General features: G+C 46.3%; 2 protein-coding genes across 2 annotated transcripts in view; one reads left to right on the plus strand and one right to left on the minus strand.

Moving 5' to 3' along the window:
• cpne7 (copine VII) overlaps nt 1–12,039 on the plus strand; it is a gene marked incomplete at both ends in the record, with an annotated part of 210,175 nt that overhangs the window by 22,211 nt on the left and 175,925 nt on the right. The window lies entirely within an intron of this gene.
• LOC311247269 (spindlin-1-like) lies at nt 9,537–10,409 on the minus strand (the record flags this gene model as incomplete). Its single annotated transcript, XM_084337629.1, has 1 exon — nt 9,537–10,409. The coding sequence occupies one exon, from the start codon at nt 10,407–10,409 to the stop codon at nt 9,537–9,539; it is 873 nt and encodes a 290-aa protein (XP_084193755.1).

Below are 12,039 nucleotides of genomic sequence, written 5' to 3' on the forward strand. Positions count from 1 at the left end.
GGTGGGTTTTTTTTAAATGGAGGCTTGGTCATGCAACAACGCCAGCATACGCCCCTTCCGCCGGGGGGGCTGTTCTCAGCTGACTCCTTTGGCGCCTGTCTCGTCCGCAGTGCTCCAGGCTCAGGTTACAGCCTGTTGCCTGGTTTTCCCCGGTGCGCTGCCTGCTTCCGTTGGTTAACCTTTTTTGTGTGCTTACGGCCATGCTGACTGCCTGTTCTGCAGGGTCAGTGTGCCAGGCGGTGTGCTATTGGGGGGAAAGGGCCCGCTCTTGGAGGGGCCTTATCCGAATACACTGGCGATGTGGGGGGGGCGGTGTCACTAAGTGACCGCCTGGTGGGGTCTTGATGCCTGGCGTCATTGACCTCTCCGGGCCCCCGTTTTCCAGGGGATCCAGTCCCTTCAGTGGGTCTGGGTCTTCCTTCGCGCTACGCTGCTACGGTCTTGCCACGGGGTTGGGTTTGCCCTTGACCCCGTGATTCTGGGGGCAGTAACGAGGTTGTTCCCTCCGTTCGTTCCCGGGTGGCATGCGGGTTGTGCGTGTGTGTAGTCGTGGGGTCAGGCCACGGTCTGCTCACCCTGTGCGTTGAGTTGCTTGAGTGCCTCTTCGCACGGTCGGGTCCGTCGCCCTCCCGGGAACCTCCAATAGGGGGGGTGCCCTCCATTAGGGGGGGTCGGGGGGGCTCGGTCCTCCCTGATCTGATGGTTGTGGGGGGCCTTCAGCGGGGTGTATTTGTCGGCCGATGGCTCTCGCTCGGCCTCCCTTGTGCATGAGTGACGCCGAGCGAGAGCCACTACGATACAGAACATTAGGTTATGACTATAACCAAGTTCTGTTAGTAGTGGTGACACTCGGCGTCCGACGCCGCTGCAGCCCTTGATCTCGCCTTGTGGTGAAAGCTTGGGAAGGAGGCGAGGGGGTGGCCCCACCCCTGCTTATATGGGTAAACTGATAGGGGTGTGGTCAGACAAATATTGGGATATAAAGGTACATTGTGGTCTTTTATTCAGTGCGCATGCACGTGCGAGGACAGTGCATGAGTGACACCGAGCGTCACCACTACTAACAGAACTTGGTTATAGTCATAACCTAACGTTCGTGTTTGTATTCACAGCTAACATGTACACATGATCGACATAAGTATAATACTAGGCATGCCTGTTGGGAAACGTTCACACTGCTACTACCAAAAACCAATGCAGCAAAGAAAACTGTGTTATATAGAGCCATGTCATATTGGAATAAACTGCCAGTACATCTTACTCAGATAACCAGTAAGATAAGTTTTAAAAAGAATTTGAAAAGAGCATTGAGAGAAAAAGAAATTAGTTTACATTAAAGAAAAACACAGATACTGTAGTTTACACTGTAAAGATATGACTGTCTGATAGTTTAATCCCTTTTATTGTATTTTCTGTGATCTGATACTCTGTTTTTTGTACTGTAATACTATTTGGAATTATTTGTATATGTAGGAATATTGGAATATATTTTTAAATGTATGCTATTATAATGTTATGTATGTATGTACTGTTTTTGTTGTGTGTGGACCCCAGGAAGACTAGTTGTTGCTGCGGTGATGACTAATGGGGATCCGTAATAAAGATAAAGATAAAGATAAAACCAATTGCTTTTAGCTTGTCAATCAGAATGGAGTGATTGACAGTGTCGAATGCCTTTTGTAGGTCCAGCATGACCATGCCGCAGTATTTGCCCGCATCCACCTCTTGTTTGATGTGGTCGTTCAAATAGAGAAGGCATGTGTCAGTGGAGTGGGATGTTCTGAAGCCGGATTGGAATTCGTAGATTAGATTTTTTTCTGCTAGGTACTTTTCGACCTGTTTGTAGACAATTTTTTTCATGACTTTCGAGATGGAGGTAAGAATAGAAACAGGGCGGTAGTTGCCTGGGTCTAATTTGCTGCCCTTTTTGTGCAGAGGGGTCACACTTGCAATTTTGAAGTCCTTGGGGACGTGTCCCTGTTTTATGGAGAGGTTTATTATGTGTGTGATGACTGGGGTGATGGCGGCTGCTGAGTCTCTGAGGAATTTGGAGGGGATGTTGTCATGGCCAGTGGCCTTGTTAGGTTGGAGGGCGCTCAGTTTTTTGAGTACCTCATCTGTTGTTACCATTTCCAGCTTGAATTCGTCTTTACGGACCCCTAGATTTTTGTAGTAAGCTACTATGTGTAGGTAGGAGTCACAACATTAGAACTACAGGTAGGGGCCACAACATTAGAACTACAGGAAGGAGGCTAGGAGTCACAGCACTAAAACTACAAGTAGGCTGCTACAACATTATAACTACAGAGCCCAGCTCTCGACGTTGTTACTGGCTTGGCCGGCCGTCATACTAACACAATTGGCAGTGTTAGAGGGTGGGAAAGCCGGTGGGTGGGTATTGGACGTTGTGGACAGCGACTCCTACAGGTCGATTGGGTGACGCCGGGGCGGCGGAAACAGGAAGTATCGGGGGCAGCGTGAGCCTCCCATGCGTTACTCCTCGTCATTGAGAGTTCGAGCTGCTGCGGTAAAAAGATGTGACAGGCTGCCTCCTCGTGTACCGGAGGGGACACGTGATGCAAGGCTTCTATCCTCACTACAGCCGACCAGTGGGAGGCATAGTCTAGCAACGTTCAAGACAGGGGAGGGAAGAATTGGAAATATGAAATTTGGATGGGAGAAAAATAGAAAAACGGGGAGAAAAAGTGGATAAAAAAAAACCATTATAACTACAGGTAGTGGCCACAACATTATAACTACAGGTAGTGGCCACAACATTAGAACTACAGGTAGTGGCCACAACATTAGAACTACAGGTAGTGGCCACAACATTAGAACTACAGGTAGTGGCCACAACATTAGAACTACAGGTAGGAGCAGGGACGTGCACAGGACTTTAGAGGGGCATGTGCTCAAAGGCTGAAAAGGGCACAGGGCCTTTCCGTTTGTGAATGGAGCACGCTCTTTTTGGGGTTAATACAAGTCTATGGTACATTCAGTTTCACCACTAGATGTCACCAAAAACTACATAGTGTCCATTTAATAACACAATATGTAGCCTGCCTGCAATTAAGCCCATGTAAAATTGATAATACATGTAGGCCTAATAATAAACAAAGTAGCCATAGATAGCTTAGCTGTGTATTCTGTAGCTGTAAGTGATATACAAGTATGTTTGTTTTCTTGGTTATCTTTTGTGTCACCTGTTTCCAAAATGAGCTTATTCAGTTATATTATCGTATAGCTTACGCTCTGCTCGTACCTTAACCTTATCCCTTTCAATCTAATTCTGAATAAAATGTCTCCACATGTACACACCCATCCGCCTGGCCACACCCACATCTGCTCCTCTACATAAGTGGGGACGTGGCCATACTAACAGCTCCTTCCCTATTTTCACCACCGACAAGTGTCTGTATACACCACTTGAGTTTAGTGCCGAAATAGTTGTTGGAAAGGAGCTACGTGGACATTGTATCTTATTTTTCTCTCTCTTGCGAGAAAACGAGAAAAGCTAAGACATAATGTCTGCACCTTCGGAGGGTTCGGACGCTCACAACGTCACCCTTCACCAGCGCTTCTCCATTGCCGCTTCCTCCGTTCGTCATGGGGCGTCTCTGACTCCGCGGTCGTGGCAGTCGGATACGCCCGGGCGGTGCCCGGTGGTGAGTTTGCCTCTCCAAGGGGCCGTTGAGCCGCCATCTCCCGTGAGATGTCCTGGTTCCGGCCCTGGTTCCCCCGCCAGTGGACAGTCGGCCGATAGGCCGACAGCTCCTCTGGTGGCTGGGGATTTGCGACGCAGACTCTTCGCCTCTTTGCCTCTGCTCGCTCCCACCGATGGAGACTGAGGATCACATGGAGGGGGCGAGAGCGCTCTTGTTCGATGCCCCAGTGGAGACGTATCATTCTCCCCCTCTGGGTGTGGCAGGGAGTGTTGCGTCTCCTTGTTCTCTGGTGTTGGGTTAGAACCTCTGACCCTGAGACAAGATGCCCAGCTATCTGCCACGTCGGATGGTGGCGCCCGACATGGCAGCCTCCCGTACGTGAGGGACGTGAGTGACGTGGAGGGAGGTACACAAGGGGAGTTGCTTGCCTTGTTCCCCGAGCTCATGGCGGCCGTCGCAGCCGCTAATGGCATGGTGTTGCCGCAGCCTCTGCCTGCACCTGTTCCTGATGACATGATAGGTCATCTCTGGCAACGTCGTCCTGTGAGAGAGACGGGCGTTGTCTGCCCATTCTTCCCGTCAATGGAGGCCTACGTGAAACAGGGACAGGTAATCTCCCTTATCCCCGTCTACGTGCCAGTCACGCAGGTGGCAGGTTTGGTCCAGGGGCTAAAGGACGGGGTGCCTCGGCTTGATAGCCCGATGGCATCCATACTTTGTCCCGAAATGGTGTGGGAGCCGTTGCGTAAGCCGGTTCCCCAAGGGAAATCGGCTAGGCTGATGGCTAATTGGAGTGACCAGGCGTACATCGCCGCAACTCAGAGCCTAGCTGCGACTTCTAACATCGCGCAGCTAGCACGCTACATGTCGGGGATGATGGCAGGCCGGTCGGTATTGGATGACCATCAACAATATCTTCACGCCCAGGCGGCTGGAGCCATCCTGCACCTTACCCAGCTGCAGGCGATAGCCGCCGGGAAGGAGCGCGCCCTGGCCACTCTATCCCAGCGCCACCTTTGGCCGGAGCAAGCGCGGGTGCCGGAACAGAAGAGGATTCCCCTGCTCATGGCCCCCTCTCCGATGCTGGGCTGTTTGGGTCGGCCATGCAGCAGATGACGGCAGCCTGCAGAGAGATGGAGGAGGAGCGCTCTGTGCTCCAACCCCATTTCCCCCGACCCGATGCCACCGGTGATGGCCGAAAAAAGCAACGCCGGCAGAGGACCGCGACCGTTGCCTCCGCCACCACCGTCGCCGCTACTGGACCTTCGGTGAAAAAGGCCAGGAGTGGAGGGAGTGCCTCGTCCGCCGCAGCCAGCCGGCCCACGCCCGGAGGTGACGGTAGGGATCGACGTGACCAGGCTCCCCAGAACCGTTCCTCCGGGTCGGCTCCCCGTGGGGGCAAGCACCGCGCTGCACGGGGCAGGCGCCGCTAGTGACTCCCCTGTTTGCCCCTGTCCCCTTCCCCTCCCCAACATATAATTTTTTGTTACTAAATAAAAGGTCCCTCCTGGTGGGGGACTGTTTTTTGTTACAAACTGTGTGTTTATTCACTATATATATATTGGGGATACGATGTGTGTTGTGTGCAGTGTTGGGCAAGTTACTTTTAAAAAGTAACTAGTTACAGTTACTAGTTACTTCTTCCAAAAAGTAACTAAATTACTTACTCAGTTACAAATTATAAAAGTAACTAGTTACTTCAGAAAGTAACTATTGCGTTACTTTCAAGATATATATTTTTTTACATAAACAACATACACAAATCTAAACTATTTTAATGTTGCTGTGGGACAAAGTGAGACTAGCCTCCAATCAAATGCCATGTATGTAGATATTATAATTACTATGTTTAGTGGATCATACAAATACAAACACAATAGATGTTTTGGAACTTTTGATATGTATTGCCCCTCAACAGGCCACAACTGGGCAACATTAAATGATGCTTGTTAAGCACTATACCAAAAATAAATAACAAATATACTGATTGAACATTTTAATTAACAGATTGCAAAATGGGTACAATACAGTACGGCTCAATACACACAATTGTTAACACTTTCCGTGCCACACACGAGAATACTCGGGTTTATTAATAGGTGGTTGAAAGCCACTCACGAGATTTCTCGGATTTTTTTTTATTTTTATTTTTTTAGCGATCTGAAATCATATTGCATCACCCGAGCCTACCCGAGTATAGCCGAGCGGCGCCGGCGATCATTGTGGAAAAAAGCGCCCCCTGTCGTCTCCCAGATGACATAAGGGATTTTGGAATGGACTCAATGAAAATGAATGGGGAAAAAAATCCGGTACTCCACATTTTCCAGTCCACTGATGCAGCCGGGGTTATCAGAGTTCATTCTGGATCCTCTGAGCCCCGCGGATCATGGAGTTCTACTGTATCGCGTTGGATCTATACACTTATCGATTTTTTCGAATGGTGATCAGGAATTGGAATATACCAGTTGGATACCATCTGATGTCAGGTAAGGACTCTATGTTATCAGTGTTAGGATAATCAGAGTAAGTTTGATGAAGTTATAAGCTGTTTTGTGAAATGTCCTCTTTCGGTTTCACTGTAAAAGTCCAAGAGGAAATCAACACAGCTATTATCCGTGCGCGGCCAGAATGTGCTTGCGTGCACGTATAATATTGATCATCTAGCGTTTATTTGAAAACGATTCATAAAAAGGCAGACAAATATCAACGTTGTGGAATATTCCAGTAAAAGACGATTTTCATAGAATGCCCCAGAATGGGCTGTTTTTTATTTCAAAACTGGGGCTTTTCTAAATGCTCTGAAACGGAAATGACGCGATAAAAAACCAATCTGCCTTGACAGCTGTAATGGAAAAATATCTATGATAGCAAGAGAGCTGTTGAAAGAAAGATGAAAACTACAAAACAAATACGTTTGTTCGTTTTATTTGGGCAGTCACACATGACTGGACACATACTGACAGTAAGCAATACAAGATGCCAACATGTGTACTGATAGATGGAATTCAGGAGATTATATAGCCCTCCCCGTCAGTGTGTGTGTGTGTGAGAGTGTGACTTCAGGAAGTGAAAGTGTGTGTGTGTGTGTGTTATGCTTACACGTGCATGTGTGTGCTTGTGTATGTATGTGCGTGTGTGCACGGCTATGTGTGTGTGCTTACATATGCGTGGGCGTGGGTGTGTGTGTGTTTTCAGGAAGTGAGGTGTTGCATTGTCTTGCAACATCACTTGACCTGTGAACTTGAGACAGTTGACATGCCGTAAAACACTTGTAGTCAGTTAGTTTCATAGAGGAAGTCCCTGTTTGCCAGAGATCGCATAAGGGTCAATTGTCGTGCACATGCATGTGTGTGCATGTGTGTGCGTGTCTGTGTGTGTGTGTTTATGTGTGTGTCTCTATGTGTGTGTGTCTATGTGTGTGTGTTTTCAGGAAGTGAAAGGTGGCCCAAATGTGAAAGCTTATGCTGCCTGGCAGAGATTGTAAGAAGGTCAAGTGTCTGCCTTGTGTCGCAATGAAAATCGTCATGGGTCTGACCTCTTGGTACATATCTCACATCATAGGAACAAAAGACATTATGTGCTTTAGCATGTGAATATAAAACAGACCTTGGTCACAGACATTACAATGGGTCGTGCGGTCATTATGGACACAGTATTTAGTTGTATATCAAAGGCTTATCTCATTTGAGGTGTCATACGAATTGTAAACATATAGGTCCCAGATGTGGTACATTGTCAAAGGATGTAACGAAGTCAGACCCTGTGGTCGTGTCGAGGTCACATGATAAAACAGGACGTCAAGATGTCACGAAGGCAGACACAGTATTGTTTGCTTAAGGCCAATGTATTCTATAGGTGTATATAGCAAGCATATTAATTGATATGCGATCACAATTATTCCACTACAATTTCACCCTTTTGATCGCAATATGAATTAATATGCCTAGAACACAACATCGAATCCGAGTGAGTATAGCAGCGGAAAAAAAAATCAAAATTCAAACTACAGCATATAAAGACAAATGCAATCAAACATAGTCTAATATCTAAAGATAAATCGTATCAAACACGGCCCGTAAAAAAATGAGGTAAGTATGAGGTAGAATGTTGTGGCAGGGAAATAGCTAGTAAAATACAAAAAACACTATAGGCATACAGAAATACAAAACAGTACGTAGAACAAAAGGTCTCTACAAATCGTATCGACTCCAAACATTGCCTCTAAACAGAAATTAGCAGTCACACAGAACTGTAAGAGGTAATTAAAGTAAAGGCAAATGGGGCATGCAAGGTCTGAGGATCTAAAGATAAAAAATAAGGAAAAGTTATTCATATCAAATTTAATAGGTAAGTGGCGTAAAAGTTGTTCATATCAAATCTAATAGGTAAGTGGAGTAAAATAATAATCAAAGTTGATAGGTAAGTGGAGTAAAATAATAATCAAATTTAATCAAAATAAAAGGCAAATGTTTATCTGAAACAAAGCTAAATTTCACCAAATTCAAATGGGAATCAAAAACATGACAACTAAGGCACGGTTCGAATGCATATTGTATGACAATTACTTCACCCTTTTTATAAGTGGCTCAGCAGCCAAGCAATGCTCTGTATATAAAAAAATAACAATGCGAAACGGACAATTAAAAGCGCCGTCAAACTAATTTGAAATAGAATATACATTGTGTAAAAAAAAAAAAAAAAAAAAAAAAAAAAACTCAGCAGTAGTAAATCAGCAATGACAGTTGTGTGTAACAGGAGCCGCGGTCGTCCACTTCATCCTTGCATGTTTCCTCTGAATGGGTAGGCGAGAGAGAGAAAGAGCTATAGAGAAAAACACGGGCGAAGTGTCCAGGCTCCGTGGCAGCGTTCAGAGAGTGAGCCAATTGTTCAACGCGCGTTATCAGAGAAAATTGTTCAGTGTTCGTTTAGAGAGAGAGAGAAAGAGAGAGTGGGGGGGGCACAACAATCAGCGGGGGATGTCCGCCTGGGTCGGGGCGGGGTGTGCGTGTGTGTATAGGACACCACACTCAGCGTGTTGAGGGGGATGTGTGCCAGTCTGCTTCTCTCGTCTCACGCCGGACAGGCTGGTGGTGTGGTCAGAAAGGTTTGCAGCCTCCGGTCGTGGTCACTGTCTGTGTTGCCGCTGGCCCCTCGTCCACATGGGCCCAGGAAAAACCTCTGGCCGGGTGGGATTGGAGTGGGGAAAGCTATGGTCACCCCTGATAAACGGTCAAAATGTCAGTTTGTATATAGCTTCAATAACATATATATATATATACGGGTGTTGGTAAATAAAACTCAAAGGATATGTTTCAGAACAAATATTTGTGGTCTCCTAAGTTCTATGTCCCGCCCTCCTGCATTATGTGGCCTCTCACCCCCCGATCCCCTGGCTGGGGCCCCAAGCCAGACGACCCGGGAGAGCGACAGCATAACCGGTTTATAGGAGACAGAAAATACCTCTTTTTCGGGAAGAGAACTCTAAATCATTTATAGATTGTATAGTGATATTGTAAAGGAAATACTATGACCTTTATGAAATCATATAGTGATTGTATAACTATTTCGTAAGACATTTTCAAACATTGTCATGTATCAAACAATAATATGGGTAAGCGTAGCGTCAGTCAGCCGGTGTCGATTTACTACTGTATCAGGCGCCTTTGTTGTTTTAGAGGCTATAACCATTTAACAAGCTGTTCTCTACTTCAGCCGGACGTGTGTGTGTGTGCTTTACTTCCCTGTGTGGATGGAGGCCGGATCTCGGTGCGTCTGTCCCATCCATCCCTCGGACCCCCACTCCGGCATGGCAAGCGAAATGTTCTGTTGTCCCCACGAAATCCACCCTTGGCAGGCCACAGTCTTTGGTTATCAAATCTTTGTTTTCTGGGAGCCTCGCCGTCTTTTCCTTGTGGGTACTCTCGGTTGTGGTGGAGAATCTTCATCTTTTCTTTTCTCGTCTGGACTGCGTGGGAGAGTGTTTTCCTCATCAGGCAGGAATGTCACCCGTGGGGTTATGTCACCAGGAGCGGGGTTGGGTACTAGTTCGTAGACGTAAATGTGGAAGTCGTTGTCGTATTTGATGTAATACACGTCGGGCGTGGCGGGGACCTGACAGATCACCCGGCCGGTTCTCTGTTGGCCCTCGTCTGTGGTATACTGCACTCGTTTCGCCACCAGACTCGCTGTCTCCTCGTCCGTCTTCCTGTTCCCCGGCATCAAGTGCTTGATCTCTGACTCGGGCAGGATGTGGAGGTCTCCGTCCCTGTAGTCATCCCAGAGTTCAAACATATAGAGTACGGGGTCGTTCTTGTAGGTGATGTAATAGCAGTGCGTCATGACGGGGGCACGGGACAGGACCATACCCCTCCATGCGTTCTTTTCCCCGTCCTCCTCCTCAAAGAAGTGTTCTACGGCCTGCCCCACCAGTTCCTCTGCGCCGGGGGGTGCCTTGATCTTATTGTTCAGGACTTTCTCTGCCAACACCCGCAGGTCGGACACGCGCTTGTCTTTGAACAGTTCGATGCCACAGACGCAGTCGAGGTTGTCGTACTTGATAATGTAGAGGCAACTGTTGTCCATAGTGTAGTGTTCCAGGACCGCGCCCGTCCACCTGGTCACCCTGCCCTTCTCACGCCACATGTGGTCGATCCTCAGGCCCAGCATGTTATCGGGGTCGGGGGCTGGGGTGCTGAGGGTCGAGGGCCTCAGCTCCTTGCTGCTGCGTTTCTTGCACCGTGTCATCGGAATGCAGGCCAGGTTGTGAGGGTCGAGTTAGGGAGGACAAGGCGCCGAGACCCGGCTCCGCTAGAGGCAGTGAGAGAGAGAAAAGTACAGGGATTTGAATGTACCGTCGGCTGTTAATTCTAATTTATTTCTTCAGGATTGATAGGGCAACCAGTGTCATGTCACATGAGAGTCTAATGGTTTCAATTCCGGAATTTGTCCCAAAACAGTGGTGTACGTATCCTAGTTTTTTGTTAGCATTTATAAAATCTCTTAATGATTTCCATTCATCACGTTTTACTGTTCTATCTGTGATGGCTTTGACTGCCAATTCTGACATAATTACGTGTTCTTTATACCAAGCGCCTTGTCTGATATGTGGATGTTGAAAACGGAGTGTTTAAACGTAGTGTCTGTCACTTTGACAATGATGTATATCTGTTTTAGTAGGCTTGTTGTTCTCCCGTTAACCGGAGGAGTACCTGTGACAACATGTCCAAAACTTCCCAGTGTTCGTCATCGATGTCCATGAACTCGCGGGTTCTGTCAGATAACTCTCGTTTTAATTGCGCGTTTTTTCTTCTTAATTTTAACTCGGTTTCTGTGGGTCCTTGCTCACAGCCGGGGTCTGTTCTTCCACATACGTCACAGAGGAATGGGCCCGTCTGTTTGGTTTGATTTTCGGTCATAATTTATTTTGCGCCCGTCCGTAAATTAAATTATTAGCTATGTGTAAATTCTGAAAATATTCATGTGCCCTTTATAGCAAATTTTGTTTCAAAAAAGACTAGATAGGAAACAGAAACAAAACACAATAAAACCGCAGAGTAAGCAAGAAAATAAAATAATCCAAAGATAAAAAGCATACAGCATTATATCAGTGACAACAACACCATGATAAGAACACAAATTGTAACGCCAGCGATGTTTAATCTATCTGCAGATAGTCTCACCATGAGAGAAACAAACAATTCTTTAATTAGTTTTTATGTCTGTATTTGAGTCCAAATTTTTTGTTTGTCATTACTTTGTCACCTCCTTTCATCAATTTGTAATTTTATGTCTGGTGTGTCAATCTGATTTAACGAGAAAGAGCCGTTTGCTGGAAAACCACATTTCTTTGACCAATAAGGAATGAACACCTCTTGTCGCACAGGGTTCCACTGGAGGAGTTTTAAGCATCTTTACCCAACTTTTGCCACGTACTTGTGCAAAAGCCAATTCTTCGTGTACACGGATACTTTAAACAGATACGTCTATCTGAGTCTGAAATTTGGTTCTAGTAACAAACGTCAGCGAAAAACTGTCGGCTTCTGTCAGGAAACAATTTGTTCTGACCGCGACCTCTGAAATTTCGTTTTTAGTACAAACTTCAGAAAAAACTTTTAGCAATATCAACTGGTTGTTTACATAAAAACCTTGAAAACTACAATATCAACTGGTTGTTGTTTATACAAAACCTTGAAAACTGTAATATCAACTGGTTGTTTACATAAAACCTTGAAACTGCAACATCAACTGGTTGTTGTTTTTATACAAAACCTTGAAAACTGCAATCTCAACTGGTTATCTTTGTTTACACAAAACCTTGACAGCGTAATATCAACTGGTTGTTGTTTTTTACACAACACCTTGAAAACTGTGGGAT

Source organism: Notolepis coatsorum, assembly GCF_963971535.1.
Source record: "Notolepis coatsorum genome assembly, chromosome: 20".
Taxonomy (NCBI): Eukaryota; Metazoa; Chordata; class Actinopteri; order Aulopiformes; family Paralepididae; genus Notolepis; species Notolepis coatsorum.